Source organism: Oncorhynchus gorbuscha, unplaced genomic scaffold (genome assembly GCF_021184085.1).
Source record: "Oncorhynchus gorbuscha isolate QuinsamMale2020 ecotype Even-year unplaced genomic scaffold, OgorEven_v1.0 Un_scaffold_396, whole genome shotgun sequence".
Classification (NCBI taxonomy): domain Eukaryota; kingdom Metazoa; phylum Chordata; class Actinopteri; order Salmoniformes; family Salmonidae; genus Oncorhynchus; species Oncorhynchus gorbuscha.
Genome location: NW_025745243.1, coordinates 552,763 through 573,430, shown reverse-complemented (window position 1 = coordinate 573,430; position 20,668 = coordinate 552,763). Strand labels below are relative to the sequence as shown.

Genomic DNA, 20,668 nt, shown 5'->3' with positions numbered 1-20,668 from the left:
GTGAGATGGGGGTGAGGGAGAGAGGGTGAGGGAAAGATGGGGGTGAGGAAGAGAGGGTGAGGGAAAGATGGGGGGGGTGAGGGAGAGAGGGTGAGGAAAAGATGGGGTGAGGGAGAGAGGGTGAGGGAAAGATGGGGGGTGAGGGAGAGAGGGTGAGGGAAAGGGGGGTGAGGGAGAGAGGGGGGGGAGGGAGAGAGAGAGGGTGAGGGGGTGAGGGAGAGAGGGGGTGAGGGAGAGAGGGGGTGAGGGAGAGAGGGGGTGAGGGAGAGAGGGGGGTGAGGGAGAGAGGGGGTGAGGGAGAGAGAGAGGTGAGGGAGAGAGAGAGGGTGAGGGAGAGAGGGGGGGTGAGGGAGAGAGAGAGGGTGAGGGAGAGAGAGAGGGGAGAGAGAGGGTGAGGGGGTGAGGGTGAGGGGGTGAGGGAGAGAGAGGGTGAGGGGGTGAGGGAGAGAGAGGGTGAGGGAAAGATGGGGTGAGGGAAAGATGGGGGTGAGGGAGAGAGAGAGTGAGGGGGTGAGGAAGAAAGGGGGGGGAGGGAGAAAGGAGAGAGGGGGTGAGGGAGAAAGGGAGAGAGGGGGTGAGGGAGAAAGGGAGAGAGGGGGTGAGGAGAGAGGGGTGGTGAGGAAGAGGGGGTGAGGGAGAAAGGGAGAGGGGGTGAGGGAGAAAGGGAGAGGGGGGTGGGGAGAAAGGGAGAGAGGGGAAATGTACTCTGCAGTTAGTATACTGCTAGCAGACAGACAGACAGACAGACAGACAGACAGACAGACAGACAGACAGACAGACAGACAGACAGACAGACAGAGCTGTCTAGCAGACAGAACAGACAGGCAGGCAGACAGAACAGACAGAGCTGTCTAGCAGACAGAACAGACAGACAGACAGAGCTGTCTAGCAGACAGAACAGACAGACAGACAGAGCTGTCTAGCAGACAGAACAGACAGAGCTGTCTAGCAGACAGACAGACAGACAGACAGACAGACAGACAGACAGACAGACAGACAGACAGACAGACAGACAGACAGACAGACAGACAGACAGACAGACAGGTAGTACTGTCTAGCAGACAGACAGGCAGGCAGACAGAACAGACAGAGCCGTCTAGCAGACAGACAGGCAGACAGACAGGTAGTACTGTCTAGCAGACAGACAGGCAGGCAGACAGAACAGACAGAGCTGTCTAGCAGACAGACAGACAGACAGGCAGAACTGTCTAGCAGACAGGCAGACAGGCAGAACAGACAGAGCTGTCTAGCAGACAGCCAGAACTGTTTAGCAGACAGACAGGCAGAACAGAGCCAATCAGAGGGGTGCTGGCAGGTCTGTCTTGTTCCTATTCGTTGCTCCCTTCCTTCCCTCCACAGGTCTGAGACGGCTGGATAGGAGACCACAACTATTCCCTATACACTACCCCTATTCCCTATACACTACCCCTATTCCCTATACACTACCCCTATTCCCTATACACTACCCCTATTCCCTATACACTACCCCTATTCCCTATACACTACCCCTATTCCCTACACACTACCCCTATTCCCTACATACTACCCCTATTCCCTATTCACTACCCCTATTCCCTACACACTACCCCTATTCCCTACACACTACCCCTATTCCCTATACACTACCCCTATTCCCTACACACTACCCCTATACCCTACCCATATTCCCTATACACTACCCCTATTCCCTACACACTACCCCTATTCCCTATACACTACCCCTATTCCCTATACACTACCCCTATTCCCTACACACTACCCCTATTCCCTACACACTACCCGTATTCCCTATTCACTACCCATATTCACTACCCCTATTCCCTACACACTACCCCTATTCACAACACACTACCCCTATTCCCTACACACTACCCCTATTCACTACACACTACCCCTATTCCCTATTCACTACCCCTATTCCCTACACACTACCCCTATTCACAACACACTACCCCTATTCCCTACACACTACCCCTATTCACAACACACTACCCCTATTCCCTACACACTACCCCTATTCCCTACACACTACCCCTATTCACAACACACTACCCCTATTCCCTACACACTACCCCTATTCCCTACACACTACCCATATTCCCTACACACTACCCATATTCCCTACACACTACCCCTATTCACAACACACTACCCCTATTCACAACACACTACCCCTGTTCACAACACACTACCCCTATTCCCTACACACTACCCGTATTCCCTATTCACTACCCATATTCACTACCCCTATTCCCTACACACTACCCCTATTCACAACACACTACCCCTATTCCCTACACACTACCCCTATTCACAACACACTACCCCTATTCCCTACACACTACCCCTATTCCCTACACACTACCCCTATTCACAACACACTACCCCTATTCCCTACACACTACCCATATTCCCTACACACTACCCATATTCCCTACACACTACCCTATTCACAACACACTACCCCTATTCACAACACACTACCCCTATTCACAACACACTACCCCTATTCCCTATACACTACCCTATTCCCTACCCCTATTCCTATTCAATACCCCTATTCACAACACACTACCCTATTCACTACCCCTATTCCCAACACACTACCCCTATTCCCTATACACTACCCCTATTCCTACACACTACCCCTATTCCTATTCACTACCCATATTCCCTATTCAATACCCCTATTCCTATTCAATACCCCTATTCCCTACACACTAGCCCTATTCACAACACACTACCCCTATTCCCTACACACTACCCCTATTCCCTACCCCTATTCCTATTCAATACCCCTATTCACAACACACTACCCCTATTCACTACCCCTATTCCCAACACACTACCCCTATTCCCTATACACTACCCGTATTCCCTATACACTACCCCTATTCCCTATACACTACCCCTATTCCCAACACACTACCCCTATTCCCAACACACTACCCCTATTCCCTATTCACTACCCCTATTCCCTACACACTACCCCTATTCACAACACACTACCCCTATTCACAACACACTACCCCTATTCACAACACACTACCCCTATTCCCTACACACAACCCCTATTCCCTACACACTACCCCTATTCCCTATACACTACCCCTATTCCATATACACTACCCCTATTCCATATACACTACCCCTATTCCCTACACACTACCCCTATTCCCTATACACTACCCCTATTCCCTATACACTACCCCTATTCACAACACACTACCCCTATTCCCTACACACTACCCCTATTCCCTATTCACTACCCCTATTCACAACACACTACCCCTATTCCCTACACACTACCCCTATTCACAACACACTACCCCTATTCACTACACACTACCCCTATTCACTACACACTACCCCTATTCACTACACACTACCCCTATTCACAACACACTACCCCTATTCCCTACACACTACCCCTATTCACAACACACTACCCCTATTCACAACACACTACCCCTATTCACTACTCACTACCCCTATTCACTACACACTACCCCTATTCCCTACACACTACCCCTATTCCCTACACACTACCCCTATTCCCTACACACTACCCCTATTCCCTACACACTACCCCTATTCCCTACTCACTACCCCTATTCCCTATTCACTACCCCTATTCACAACACACTACCCCTATTCACTACCCCTATTCACAACGCACTACCCCTATTCACTACACACTACCCCTATTCACAACACACTACCCCTATTCCCTACACACTACCCCTATTCACTACACACTACCCCTATTCCCTACACACTACCCCTATTCACAACACACTACCCCTATTCCCTATACACTACCCCTATTCACAACACACTACCCCTATTCACAACACACTACCCCTATTCCCTATACACTACCCCTATTCCCTACCCCTATTCACAACACACTACCCCTATTCACAACACACTACCCCTATTCCCTACCCCTATTCACAACACACTACCCCTTTACACCACCCCTATACACTATACCCCTATACACTACCCCTACCCCTATGGGCCCTGGTCTATAGTAGTACACTACCCCTATGGGCCCTGGTCTATAGTAGTACACTACCCCTATGGGCCCTGGTCTATAGTAGTACACTACCCCTATGGGCCCTGGTCTATAGTAGTACACCACCCCTATGGGCCCTGGTCTATAGTAGTACACCACCCCTATGGGCCCTGGTCTATAGTAGTACATCACCCCTATGGGCCCTGGTCTATAGTAGTACACTACCCCTATGGGCCCTGGTCTACAGTAGTACACTACCCCTATGGGCCCTGGTCTATAGTAGTACACTACCCCTATGGGCCCTGGTCTATAGAAGTACACTAGATGGGGAATAGGGGCCCTGGTCTATAGTAGTACACTAGATGGGGAATAGGGGTCCTGGTCTATAGTAGTACACTAGATGGGGAATAGGGGGCCATCTGAACCTTACTGGATTGAGACTCAGCCCAGTGGTTAGGAGTTAGAACCATGGCTGTAGACAGGATGAGCTGTGATTGGTTAGAGGGAAGTAAGGGTTAGGAGCAGACAGACAGACAGGAAGAGCTGTGATTGGTCAGAGGGAAGTAAGGGTTAGGAGCAGACAGACAGACAAGATAGACAGGAGGAGAAACAGACAGACAGGAAGAGAAACAGACAGGAAGAGAAACAGACAGACAGGTCGATAGACAGGAAGAGAAACAGACAGACAGGTAGATAGACAGGAAGAGAAACAGACAGACAGGTAGATAGACAGGAAGAGAAACAGACAGACAGGTAGATAGACAGGAAGAGAAACAGACAGACAGGTAGATAGACAGGAAGAGAAACCGACAGACAGGTAGATAGACAGGAAGAGAAACAGACAGACAGGTAGATAGACAGGAAGAGAAACAGACAGACAGGTAGATAGACAGGAAGAGAAACAGACAGACAGGTAAACAGACAGGAAGTGAAACAGACAGACAGGTAAACAGACAGGAAGTGAAACAGACAGGAAGAGAAACAGACAAAGAGAAACAGACAGGAAGAGAAACAGACAGACAGGTAGATAGACAGGAAGAGAAACAGACAGGAAAGTGAAACAGACAGACGTATCAGGTGTAACAGTCTATCCGTCCAGAGGTTTGTATATAATGACCAGATGCTCATGTCTCCGGGCCTAATAACGAGGAGTTGTTGTCCGAAAGGTGGGAAGGGAGGCGACAAGTTGAGGGAAAAAACTGCCGCAATGGATTATGGGATTGTAGTTAATTACCACTTTTCTGAACTGAAGTAGGTTTGAATATTTCCTTAAATGAGAACTACAACTCCCTTCAACCCAGCATCCAATACAGTTTCCTAATTTTTGTCGTGAATGATTTGATTTCACAAAAACCCGATCTAAATGGAATTCAAGTAATTGAACCGACGTCGGACAAAATTTGGTTAATCACTCAGCACAGAATGCATCCTTCCTTCCTCACTCCTCTGACTCCTCCCTACCAGAGAGTCATCACTGATCTGACTCCTCCCTACCAGAGAGTCATCACTGATCTGACTCCTCCCTACCAGAGAGGACTCACTGATCTGACTCCTCCCTACCAGAGAGTCATCACTGATCTGACTCCTCCCTACCAGAGAGGACTCACTGATCTGACTCCTCCCTACCAGAGAGTCATCACTGATCTGACTCCTCCCTACCAGAGAGGACTCACTGATCTGACTCCTCCCTACCAGAGAGTCATCACTGATCTGACTCCTCCCTACCAGAGAGGACTCACTGATCTGACTCCTCCCTACCAGAGAGGACTCACTGATCTCCTACCAGAGAGGACTCACTGATCTGACTCCTCCCTACCAGAGAGTCATCACTGATCTGACTCCTCCCTACCAGAGAGTCATCACTGACCTGACTCCTCCCTACCAGAGAGTCATCACTGACCTGACTCCTCCCTACCAGAGAGTCATCACTGACCTGACTCCTCCCTACCAGAGAGTCATCACTGACCTGACTCCTCCCTACCAGAGAGTCATCACTGATCTGACTCCTCCCTACCAGAGAGTCATCACTGATCTGACTCCTCCCTACCAGAGAGGACTCACTGATCTCCTACCAGAGAGGACTCACTGATCTCCTACCAGAGAGGACTCACTGATCTGACTCCTCCCTACCAGAGAGGACTCACTGATCTGACTCCTCCCTACCAGAGAGGACTCACTGATCTACCAGAGAGGACTCACTGATCTGACTCCTCCCTACCAGAGAGTCATCACTGATCTGACTCCTCCCTACCAGAGAGTCATCACTGATCTGACTCCTCCCTACCAGAGAGGACTCACTGATCTGACTCCTCCCTACAAGAGAGGACTCACTGATCTGACTCCTCCCTACCAGAGAGGACATCACTGATCTGACTCCTCCCTACCAGAGAGGACTCACTGATCTGACTCCTCCCTACCAGAGAGTCATCACTGATCTGACTCCTCCCTACCAGAGAGTCATCACTGATCTGACTCCTCCCTACCAGAGAGGACTCACTGATCTGACTCCTCCCTACCAGAGAGGACTCACTGATCTCCTACCAGAGAGGACTCACTGATCTCCTACCAGAGAGGACTCACTGATCTCCTACCAGAGAGGACTCACTGATCTCCTACCAGAGAGGACTCACTGATCTCCTACCAGAGAGGACTCACTGATCTCCTACCAGAGAGGACTCACTGATCTCCTACCAGAGAGGACTCACTGATCTCCTACCAGAGAGGACTCACTGATCTCCTACCAGAGAGGACTCACTGATCTGACTCCTCCCTACCAGAGAGGACTCACTGATCTGACTCCTCCCTACCAGAGAGTCATCACTGATCTGACTCCTCCCTACCAGAGAGTCATCACTGATCTGACTCCTCCCTACCAGAGAGTCATCACTGATCTGACTCCTCCCTACCAAAGAGGACTCACTGATCTGACTCCTCCCTACCAGAGAGGACTCACATTTTCTTTACAAAAAGCAGATTTTGTGGCATGTGAGGGTCAATCCAAGTCTAACCAGATTGGTCAGATCATTCCTTACTAGGAAGGAAAGGAAGGAAGGAAGGATGCATGTCTACAGCTCAGAAACACAAGCAAAAGGTTCTATTTGTGAAGCAAACGTTCATATTGACATTAATATTGTCCATGAGACTGAATATTCAACCCCAGATCCCGCCAGGCGAATAGTAGTTTGAGCGTCCATATTAGCGTTAGCATCATCACTGAGACACAGAGAGAGTAGGGACATCTTACTTACACAACAGGTGACAAGCGTGTGGCCTCAGGCAGGGCAGCGCATGGAGTAGCCTAGCATCGGCTAGCGTAGCTTAGCCATGTAGCTTAGTCGTAGCATCGGCTAGCTATAGCGTAGCTTAGCCATGTAGCTTAGTCGTAGCATCGGCTAGCTATAGCGTAGCTTAGCCATGTAGCTTAATCGTAGCATCGGCTAGCTATAGCGTAGCTTAGCCATGTAGCTTAGTCGTAGCATCGGCTAGCTATAGCGTAGCTTAGCCATGTAGCTTAGTCGTAGTGTCGGCTAGCTATAGCGTGCGTAGCTTAGCCATGTAGCCTAGTCGTAGTATCGGCTACCTATAGCGTAGCCATGTAGCATCGACTAGATGTAGCATACTGTAAAACTTCAATTTTAAAAATGCAATATGCAGTAATTTTTTGGTTGCTAAAATTCGAAGAGTTCGCCTAATTTCAGTTTATGTGACAAAACAAGCAGTGTAGAGAATCATGGTCTTTTTATTTTATTTTTTTAACCTTTATTTAACTAGGCAAGTCAGTTAAGAACAAATTCTTATTTTCAATGACTGCCTGGGAACAGTGAGCTAACTGCCTGTTCAGGGGCAGAACGACAGATTTGTACCTTGTCAGCTTAGGGGTTTGAACTTGCAACATTAAGGTTCCTAGTCCAACGGTCTAACCACTAGGCTACTCTGCCACCCCAACCACTGTGAAAAAGCTTTTCAATAAAATATTGTATTTTCAGCTGGTGTATAAAACCAATAGACACATAGAAATAGCACATATAGAAAATATCTACCCCATTCCACTAGCCTATTGGTTAGAGCGTTGGACTAGTAACCGAAAGGTTGCAAGATCGAATCCCGAGCTGACATGGTACAAATCTGTCATTCCTGTTCCTAGGCTGTCATAGAAAATAATAATTTGTTTTTAACTGACTTTCCTAGTTAAATAAAGTGAAAAGAAATGAATGACAGATCTATGGAGCAGCAGGGTAGCCTAGTGGTTAGAGCGTTGGACTAGTAACCAGAAGGTTGCAAGTTCAAACCCCTGAGCTGACAAGGTACAAATCTGTCATTCTGCCCCTGAACAAGGCAGTTAACCCACTGTTCCCAGGCAGTCATTGAAAATAAGAATTTGTTCCCAAAAAGTTTAATTTAGCTTAACTCACTGAACACAACAGGTGATGAGAAACAGGTGTCGATTTTGCTAATTTGCATGTTTAATTCGAGCAGTCACTTCCTGTATTGTTTTAATACAACCAGGTTTCTTCACTAATGTGTCATCATTTACACACTGCTTCACGTTGTCGTCTTAGTGTGCCTCCATTCTCGCGAAAAAATAAAATAAACTTTCCTTGACAGAATAATTATTCTCCCCTTTGACTGTGCAGTTCTTACATTCACCACTAGAGGGCCGACTTCTATAAGGGTACTCCCAAAGTTGTTGACTGTTTTTGTTCTTCAAGTTAGCAAGTAGCTAGCAGTTTCTTAATGATGATTGCCGTAATTTTTTCAAATCACTATTGATTTATTAAATATACAAATTAAACAAACCTCATAAACAATTAATTTAGACCCATTAATTTGCTGAAATGTGTGCCGTCGCCCGGCTATTAAAAGGGACAAGCGAATATTTGAGACTTTGTTTCATTTAAGTTTTAGTAGACTGGCTATAGCTAACTGTAGCATAGACTAGCTATAGCAAGCCCGTAGCATCAACTAGCTGTAGGTGAGACTAGCTATAGCTAGCCGTAGCATCAACTAGCTGTAGGTTAGGCTAGCTATAGCTAACCATACCTTAGCGAGGTAGCATGGCTAAAGGTGGCGCTAGTCCTGGCAGGCTTGTGTGTGTCAGCAGCAGCAGCAGAACAAACAGCACAGGCTGAGAGACATGTAAAGCATCATGGGTAGGAGAGGGGTCAGGAGTGAGCAGGTGAAAGATGAGCAGGTGGCAGCGAACGACAGGAAGGGGCGGAGTTATCTGGAGGTTTAGTAGACAGGAAGAAGGAGCCCTATTCTGCAAATATCCCAACGAGCCAATCAGATAGTTTGAACTGGGTGTGTGTGAGCTTTATGAATCTAAAAAGCCTTCCTTCAAACCCATCCTCGTCCCAACCCTTACCATAGCCCTCACAATCACATTTCACCATCTTCATTGAAAACAGTTCTGTGTGTGTGAGTGTGTGAGTGTGTGTTTCATCCACTGTACTCTCTGCATGATGCAGAGGCGCCCACAACTAAAACCCCATTGAAGCACTACAGTGTAGGAACCTAGTGCCCTTGTGCTGTTGGGGGCTATAGGAGGGATAAACTAAAACCCCATTGAAGACTACAGTGTAGGAACCTAAGGGATAAACTAAAACCCCATTGAAGCACTACAGTGTAGGAACCTAGTGCCCTTGTGCTGTTGGGGGCTATAGGAGGGATAAACTAAAACCCCATTGAAGCACTACAGTGTAGGAACCTAGTGCCCTTGTGCTGTTGGGAGGGATAAACTAAAACCCCATTGAAGCACTACAGTGTAGGAACCTAGTGCCCTTGTGCTGTTGGGGGCTATAGGAGGGATAAACTAAAACCCCATTGAAGCACTACAGTGTAGGAACCTAGTGCCCTTGTGCTGTTGGGAGGGATAAACTAAAACCCCATTGAAGCACTACAGTGTAGGAACCTAGTGCCCTTGTGCTGTTGGGGGCTATAGGAGGGATAAAGGTCCGACAGAGCGAGTAGTGTGTGCAGCCGACAGACAGGACAGGCGGACAGAGAGAGAGACAGACGAAGCGAGAGACAAGGACCACAGTGAGTTGATTTTCTTTACCAAATTCAATTCAAAAACACCTTTAATAAAAAAGCTTCAGTACCAAAAAAACACAACTTTTTTTTTTATAGAAAAAAACACACATCCACACATGATCAATGTATAAAAAAGCAGTCTGAGCAAGCCAGGCGAAACCGTGACAACCGCATCCGTGACAACCGTAACCGTGACAACCGTAACCAAATCAAGTCTAAAACCAGGAGGCAGCAGCGGCAGGGAGAGGAATGGGACTCTTAAGAGCCAGGAAGTGATGTCACAGCTGTAAGAGCCCTCTCTCTCTCTCTCTCTGTGTGGTCAGTACGCAGGAAGTGATGTCACAGCTGTAAGAGCCCTCTCTCTCTCTGTGTGGTCAGTATGCAGGAAGTGAGGTCAGTGAGGTGAAACACTCAGAATGATGCAGATTTGACAGTTTTGAGATGACAGGATTCCCCACAACATCTCTATGTCAACAGAGATGACGTGATTCCCTACAGCATCTCTATGTCAACAGAGATGATGTGATTCCCTACAGCATCTCTATGTCAACAGAGATGACGTGATTCCCTACAACATCTCTATCTCAACAGAGATGTGATTCCCTACAGCAAAACATCTATCTCAACCTTTAGTAATAGAGATGACAGGATTCCCTACAACATCTCTATCTCAACGTTTAATAATAGAGACGTGATTCCCTACAACATCTATCTCAACAGAGATGATGTGATTCCCTACAACATCTATCTCAATGTTTAGCAACATTGTGCCCTTATGAAAGTATCACAGAGGGTGTGGTCAGTAACCAGAGGGTGTGGTCAGTAACCAGGGGGTGTGGTCAGTAACCTTGATCGAAGGAGTCGTCGGAGGAGCTAAGCCCAGCCTCCTGCAGCAGGAGGGATAAGTGCTTCTGTTTCCTCTCCCGAGCCGCCTGATTGGACGAGGAGGGGGACGGTCTCTTCCTGGGCGGGGTTGTGTGGGGTCGCAACCCTGAGAAGGGGTGACAGCCCCCCCGGCGGACATCCTCTTCAGAGTCAGAGTCTGGTGCAGAGAACACAGGGTCAGGACACAACACATTAACATGTTAGTCATTTAACAGACGTTCTTATCCAGAGACTCAGTTACATTAACATGTTAGTCATTTAACAGACGTTCTTATCCAGAGACTCAGTTACATTAACATGTTAGTCATTTAACAGACGTTCTTATCCAGAGAGACTCAGTTACATGTTAGTCATTTAACAGACGTTCTTATCCAGAGAGACTCAGTTACATGTTAGTCATTTAACAGACGTTCTTATCCAGAGACTCAGTTACATTAACATGTTAGTCATTTAACAGACGTTCTTATCCAGAGACTCAGTTACATTAACATGTTAGTCATTTAACAGACGTTCTTATCCAGAGACTCAGTTACATGTTAGTCATTTAACAGACGTTCTTATCCAGAGACTCAGTTACAATAACATGTTAGTCATTTAACAGACGTTCTTATCCAGAGAGACTCAGTTACATTAACATGTTAGTCATTTAACAGACGTTCTTATCCAGAGACTCAGTTACATTAACATGTTAGTCATTTAACAGACGTTCTTATCCAGAGAGACTCAGTTACATTAACATGTTAGTCATTTAACAGACGTTCTTATCCAGAGACTCAGTTACATTAACATGTTAGTCATTTAACAGACGTTCTTATCCAGAGACTCAGTTACATTAACATGTTAGTCATTTAACAGACGTTCTTGTCCAGAGACTCAGTTACATTAACTTACAGTATATTCATCTTCAGACAACCACATATTACAGTAGTTAGTATATTCAGATGGCTAGGTGATGGCTAGGTGATGGCTAGGTGATGGCTAGGTGATGGCTAGGTGATGGCTAGGTGATGGCTAGGTGATGGCTTGGTGATGGCTAGGTGATGGCTTGGTGATGGCTAGGTGATGGCTTGGTGATGGCTTGGTGATGGCTTGGTGATGGCTAGGTGATGGCTTGGTGATGGCTTGGTGATGGCTAGGTGTTGGCTAGGTGTTGGCTAGGTGGGACAACCACATATCACAGTAGTTAGTATATTCAGATGGCTAGGTGATGGCTAGGTGATGGCTAGGTGATGGCTAGGTGATGGCTAGGTGATGGCTAGGTGGGACAACCACATATCACAGTAGTTAGTATATTCAGATGGCTAGGTGATGGCTAGGTGATGGCTAGGTGATGGCTAGGTGATGGCTAGGTGATGGCTAGGTGGGACAACCACATATCACAGTCATAGTACAATAAGAACCCATTTCCTTAATAAAGTCTAATATTGGCACGGACTCTACTGTCCTACACGACACCACCAACAGGACGTGGACCCCTGCTGGTCCAACATCTCATTCCTAAATCATAGGCTTTAATATGGAGTTGGTTCCCCTTTGCTGCTATAACAGCCTCCACTCTTCTGGGAAGGCATTAATATAGAGTTGGTCCCCCTTTGCTGCTATAACAGCCTCCACTCTTCTGGGAAGGCATTAATATGGAGTTGGTTCCCCTTTGCTGCTATAACAGCCTCCACTCTTCTGGGAAGGCATTAATATGGAGTTGGTTCCCCTTTGCTGCTATAACAGCCTCCACTCTTCTGGGAAGGCTTTAATATGGAGTTGGTTCCCCTTTGCTGCTATAACAGCCTCCACTCTTCTGGGAAGGCATTAATATGGAGTTGGTTCCCCTTTGCTGCTATAACAGCCTCCACTCTTCTGGGAAGGCATTAATATGGAGTTGGTTCCCCTTTGCTGCTATAACAGCCTCCACTCTTCTGGGAAGGCATTAATATGGAGTTGGTTCCCCTTTGCTGCTATAACAGCCTCCACTCTTCTGGGAAGGCATTAATATAGAGTTGGTCCCCCTTTGCTGCTATAACAGCCTCCACTCTTCTGGGAAGGCATTAATATGGAGTTGGTTCCCCTTTGCTGCTATAACAGCCTCCACTCTTCTGGGAAGGCTTTAATATGGAGTTGGTTCCCCTTTGCTGCTATAACAGCCTCCACTCTTCTGGGAAGGCATTAATATGGAGTTGGTTCCCCTTTGCTGCTATAACAGCCTCCACTCTTCTGGGAAGGCATTAATATGGAGTTGGTTCCCCTTTGCTGCTATAACAGCCTCCACTCTTCTGGGAAGGCATTAATATGGAGTTGGTTCCCCTTTGCTGCTATAACAGCCTCCACTCTTCTGGGAAGGCTTTCCACTAGATGTTGGAACATTGGAACATTGCTACGGAACATTGGAACATTGCTACGGAACATTGCTACGGAACATTGGAACATTGCTACGGAACATTGGAACATTGCTACGGAACATTGGAACATTGCTACGGAACATTGGAACATTGCTACGGAACATTGCTACGGAACATTGGAACATTGCTACGGAACATTGGAACATTGCTACGGAACATTGGAACATTGCTACGGGGACGGGCGATTAGGCTCGAGTCGTCTTTTCAATTCATCACAAAGGTGTTCAATGGGGTTGAGGTCAGGGCTCTGTGCAGGCCAGTCAAGTTCTTCCACACCGATCGACAAACTATTTCTGAATGGACCTCACTTTGTGAGCGGGGGATTGTCATGCTGAAACATGGAAGGGCCTTCCCAAACTGTTGCCACAAAGTTGGAATCACAGAATCGTCTAGAATGTATGCTGTAGCGTTAAGATTTCCCTTCACTGGAACTAAGGGGCCCGAACCATGAAAAACAAACCATTATTCCTCCTCCACCAAACTTTACATTAGGGCAGGTAGTGTTCTCCTGGCATCCGCCATAACCCAGATTCATCCTTTGGACTGCCAGGTGGTGAAGCGTGATTCATCACTCCAGAAAACGCGTTTCCACTGCTCCAGAGTCCAATGGCGGCGAGCTTTACACCACTCCAGCCCACGCCTGGTTTACACCACTCCAGCTTGGTATACACCACTCCAGCCTGGTTTACCCCACTCCAGCCTGGTTTACACCACTCCAGCCTGGTTTACACCACTCCAGCTTGGTATACACCACTCCAGCCCACGCCTGGTTTACACCACTCCAGCTTGGTATACACCACTCCAGCCTGGTATACACCACTCCAGCCTGGTTTACACCACTCCAGCCTGGTATACACCACTCCAGCCTGGTATACACCACTCCAGCCTGGTATACACCACTCCAGCCTGGTATACACCACTCCAGCCTGGTTTACACCACTCCAGCCTGGTTTACACCACTCCAGCCTGGTTTACACCACTCCAGCCCACGCCTGGTTTACACCACTCCAGCCCACGCCTGGTTTACACCACTCCAGCCGATGCCTGGTTTACACCACTCCAGCCCACGCCTGGTTTACACCACTCCAGCCTGGTTTACACCACTCCAGCCTGGTATACACCACTCCAGCTTGGTATACACCACTCCAGCCTGGTTTACACCACTCCAGCCTGGTTTACACCACTCCAGCTTGGTATACACCACTCCAGCCTGGTTTACACCACTCCAGCCTGGTATACACCACTCCAGCCTGGTATACACCACTCCAGCCTGGTATACACCACTCCAGCCTGGTATACACCACTCCAAGCCTGGTTTACACCACTCCAGCCTGGTATACACCACTCCAGCCCACGCCTGGTTTACACCACTCCAGCCTGGTTTACACCACTCCAGCTTGGTTTACACCACTCCAGCCCACGCCTGGTTTACACCACTCCAGCCTGGTTTACACCACTCCAGCCTGGTTTACACCACTCCAGCCTGGTTTACACCACTCCAGCCTGGTTTACACCACTCCAGCCCACGCCTGGTTTACACCACTCCAGCCTGGTTTACACCACTCCAGCCTGGTTTACACCACTCCAGCTTGGTTTACACCACTCCAGCTTGGTTTACACCACTCCAGCTTGGTCTACACCACTCCAGCTTGGTATACACCACTCCAGCCTGGTCTACACCACTCCAGCCTGGTCTACACCACTCCAGCCTGGTTTACACCACTCCAGCCTGGTTTACACCACTCCAGCCCACGCCTGGTTTACACCACTCCAGCCTGGTTTACACCACTCCAGCCCAAGCCTGGTTTACACCACTCCAGCCCAAGCCTGGTTTACACCACTCCTGCTTGGTTTACACCACTCCTGCTTGGTTTACACCACTCCAGCCTGGTTTACACCACTCCAGCTTGGTTTACACCACTCCAGCCTGGTTTACACCACTCCAGCCTGGTTTACACCACTCCAGCCTGGTTTACACCACTCCAGCCTGGTTTACACCACTCCAGCCTACGCCTGGTTTACACCACTCCAGCCTACGCCTGGTTTACACCACTCCAGCCTACGCCTGGTTTACACCACTCCAGCCTACGCCTGGTTTACACCACTCCAGCCTACGCCTGGTTTACACCACTCCAGCCTACGCCTGGTTTACACCACTCCAGCCTACGCCTGGTTTACACCACTCCAGCCTACGCCTGGTTTACACCACTCCAGCCTGGTTTACACCACTCCAGCCTGGTTTACACCACTCCAGCCTTGGTTTACACCACTCCAGCCCACGCCTGGTTTACACCACTCCAGCCTGGTTTACACCACTCCAGCCTGGTTTACACCACTCCAGCCTGGTATACACCACTCCAGCCCACGCCTGGTTTACACCACTCCAGCCTGGTTTACACCACTCCAGCTTGGTTTACACCACTCCAGCCCACGCCTGGTTTACACCACTCCAGCCTGGTTTACACCACTCCAGCCGACGCCTGGTTTACACCACTCCAGCCTGGTTTACACCACTCCAGCCTGGTTTACACCACTCCAGCCCACGCCTGGTTTACACCACTCCAGCCTGGTTTACACCACTCCAGCCTGGTTTACACCACTCCAGCTTGGTTTACACCACTCCAGCTTGGTTTACACCACTGGCTTGGTCTACACCACTCCAGCCACCACTCCAGCCTGGTCTACACCACTCCAGCCTGGTCTACACCACTCCAGCCTGGTCTACACCACTCCAGCCTGGTTTACACCACTCCAGCCTGGTATACACCACTCCAGCCTGGTTTACACCACTCCAGCCCACGCCTGGTTTACACCACTCCAGCCTGGTTTACACCACTCCAGCCCAAGCCTGGTTTACACCACTCCAAGCCTGGTTTACACCACTCCTGCTTGGTTTACACCACTCCAGCCTGGTTTACACCACTCCAGCTTGGTTTACACCACTCCAGCCTGGTTTACACCACTCCAGCCTGGTTTACACCACTCCAGCCTGGTTTACACCACTCCAGCCTGGTTTACACCACTCCAGCCTGGTTTACACCACTCCAGCCTACGCCTGGTTTACACCACTCCAGCCTACGCCTGGTTTACACCACTCCAGCCTACGCCTGGTTTACACCACTCCAGCCTACGCCTGGTTTACACCACTCCAGCCTACGCCTGGTTTACACCACTCCAGCCTACGCCTGGTTTACACCACTCCAGCCTGGTTTACACCACTCCAGCCTACGCCTGGTTTACACCACTCCAGCCTACGCCTGGTTTACACCACTCCAGCCTGGTTTACACCACTCCAGCCTGGTTTACACCACTCCAGCCTACGCCTGGTTTACACCACTCCAGCCTACGCCTGGTTTACACCACTCCAGCCTACGCCTGGTTTACACAACTCCAGCCTGGTTTACACCACTCCAGCCTACGCCTGGTTTACACCACTCCAGCCTGGTTTACACCACTCCAGCCTGGTTTACATCACTCCAGCCTTACACCACTCCAGCCTGGTTTACACCACTCCAGCCTGGTTTACACCACTCCAGCCTACGCTTGGTTTACACCACTCCAGCCTACGCTTGGTTTACACCACTCCAGCCGACGCCTGGCACTTGTGCATGTTGATCATAGGCTTGTGTGCGGCTGCTCAGCCATGGAAACCCATTTCATGAAGCTTACAATAACACACACACACACACACACACACACACACACACACACACACACACACACACACACACACACACACACACACACACACACATCCTCAGTCTGTACAGGGTTAGGACACACTGACACACACACAGTACTAACAAAGTGTAACTCACTGTAGTCGTAGCTGGAGCGTTGAGAGGAGGAGTGAGGAAGAGGAGGAGAAACCGTCTTCCTCTGACCTCCAACCTTCTGTTTCCCTCCAGACGAGGGGATCACCCCTCCATCCCTCCCGCCGGGGTCAGAGGGCGTCCGGCGGCTGGTACTGAGTACGGACAGGGAGAGAGCTCTGTCCAGGTCACAGGCTAGTTGCTCATGGTCACACAGACGAGTCTTAAAGACCTGGTGGAGAACACACACACCATTACACACACACACACACCATTACACACACACACCATTACACACACACACACCATTACACACACACACACACCATTACACACACACACACACACCATTACACACACACACACACACCATTACACACACACCATTACAACACACCATTACACACACACACACACACACACACACCATTACACACACCATTACACACACCATTACACACACCATTACACACACACACACACACACACCATTACACACACACACACCATTACACACACACACACACCATTACACACACACACACACCATTACACACACACACACCATTACACACACACACACACACCATTACACACACACACACACACCATTACACACACACACACACCATTACACACACACACACACCATTACACACACACACACCATTACACACACACACACCATTACACACACACACCATTACACACACACACCATTACACACACACCATTACACACACACACACACCATTACACACACACCATTACACACACACCATTACACACACACCATTACACACACACACACCATTACACACACACACATTACACACACACACCATTACACACACACACACACACACCATTACACACACACCATTACACACACACCATTACACACACACACCATTACACACACACACACACACACACACACACACACACCATTACACACACACACATTACACACACACCATTACACACACACCATTACACACACACACATTACACACACACACACACATTACACACACCATTACACACACACACACACATTACATTACACACACCATTACACACACACACACACACCATTACACACACACACACACACACACCATTACACACACACACACACACACCATTACACACACACACACACCATTACACACACACACACACATTACACACACACACACACCATTACACACACACACACACCATTACACACACACACACACCATTACACACACACACACACACCATTACACACACACACACACACACATTACACACACACACACACACACACACCATTACACACACACACACCATTACACACACACACACACCATTACACACACACCATTACACACACACACACCATTACACACACACACACACACCATTACACACACACACACACCATTACACACACACACACACCATTACACACACACACACCATTACACACACACACACCATTACACACACACACACCATTACACACACACACACCATTACACACACACACACCATTACACACACACACACCATTACACACACACACACACCATTACACACACACCATTACACACCATTACACACCATTACACACCATTACACACACACACACACCATTACACACACACACCATTACACACACACACCATTACACACACACACACACCATTACACACACACACCATTACACACACACACCATTACACACACACACACACCATTACACACACACACACACACCATTACACACACACACACACACCATTACACACACACACACACACCATTACACACACACACACCATTACACACACACACACCATTACACACACACACACACCATTACACACACACACACACCATTACACACACACACACCATTACACACACACACACCATTACACACACACCATTACACACACACACCATTACACACACACACACACCATTACACACACACACCATTACACACACACACACACACCATTACACACACACACACACCACACACACACCATTACACACACACACACACACACACACACACATTACACACACACACACCATTACACACACACACACACCCATTACACACACACACACACACACCATTACACACACACACACACACATTACACACACACACACACACATTACACACACACACCATTACACACACACACACACACACACACCATTACACACACACACACACCATTACACACACACACACACCATTACACACACACACACCATTACACACACACACACACCATTACACACACACACACACCATTACACACACCATTACACACACACACACACCATTACACACACACACACACCATTACACACACACCATTACACACACACACACACACACACCATTACACACACACACACACCATTACACACACACACACACACACATTACACACACCATTACACACACACACACACACACACACACACACACACACACACACACACACACACACACATTACACACACACACACACACACACACACACATTACACACACACACACACACACACACACACACACACACACACACACACACACACACACACACACACACACACACACACACACACACACACACACACACACACACACACACACACACACACACACCATTACAAAAACACACACACCATTATAAAAACACACACCATTACAAAACACACACACACCATTATAAAAACACACACCATTATAAAAACACACACCATTATAAAAACACACACACACCATTATAAAAACACACACACATGACGAGCCTTAAAGACCTGGTGGAGAGAACACACACACACCCTCCATTACACACACACACCGTTAGACACACACACAGTACCTCCAGAGAGTGACTAGTGGATGGCTCCTGATCCTGCCAACTCCTCTTCTCTCCTCCTCTTCCTCCCTCCAACTCATCATCCTCTCCTCTGGAACAGTGGAACCTCTTCCTCCCTCCATCCCCCACCTCAGAGTACCGCACTGTCCTGCCCGGCCTGACACACACACACACACACACAGACACACACACACACACACACACACACACACAGACACAGACACAGACACAGACACAGACACAGACACACACACACACACAGACACAGACACACACACACACACACACGTTAGGAAAACACAGTTAACACTCATTTACAAGTCCTCATGAAGAACTCAGTACACAGTATCAGCCTGTCCTCATTCAGTCTCAATGACAGCTATAAACACACAGAGAAACACAGTATCAGCCTGTCCTCATTCAGTCTCAATGACAGCTATAAACACACAGAGAAACACAGTATCAGCCTGTCTTCATTCAGTCTCAATGACAGCTATAAACACACAGTGAAACACAGTATCAGCCTGTCCTCATTCAGTCTCAATGACTGCTATAAACACAGTATCAGCCTGTCTTCATTCAGTCTCAATGACAGCTATAAACACAGTATCAGCCTGTCTTCAT

At 48.2% G+C, this 20,668-nt stretch overlaps 1 protein-coding gene across 1 annotated transcript in view; it reads right to left on the bottom strand.

Annotated features, from left to right (window-relative positions):
• Positions 1–20,668, bottom strand: part of LOC124018124 (trinucleotide repeat-containing gene 18 protein-like) — a 73,788-nt gene that overhangs the window by 44,387 nt on the left and 8,733 nt on the right. Inside the window, 3 exon segments of the mRNA XM_046333399.1 lie at positions 10,902–11,096; positions 17,151–17,376; positions 20,048–20,201. Of these exon segments, the coding sequence (XP_046189355.1) occupies positions 10,902–11,096; positions 17,151–17,376; positions 20,048–20,201 (575 nt within the window).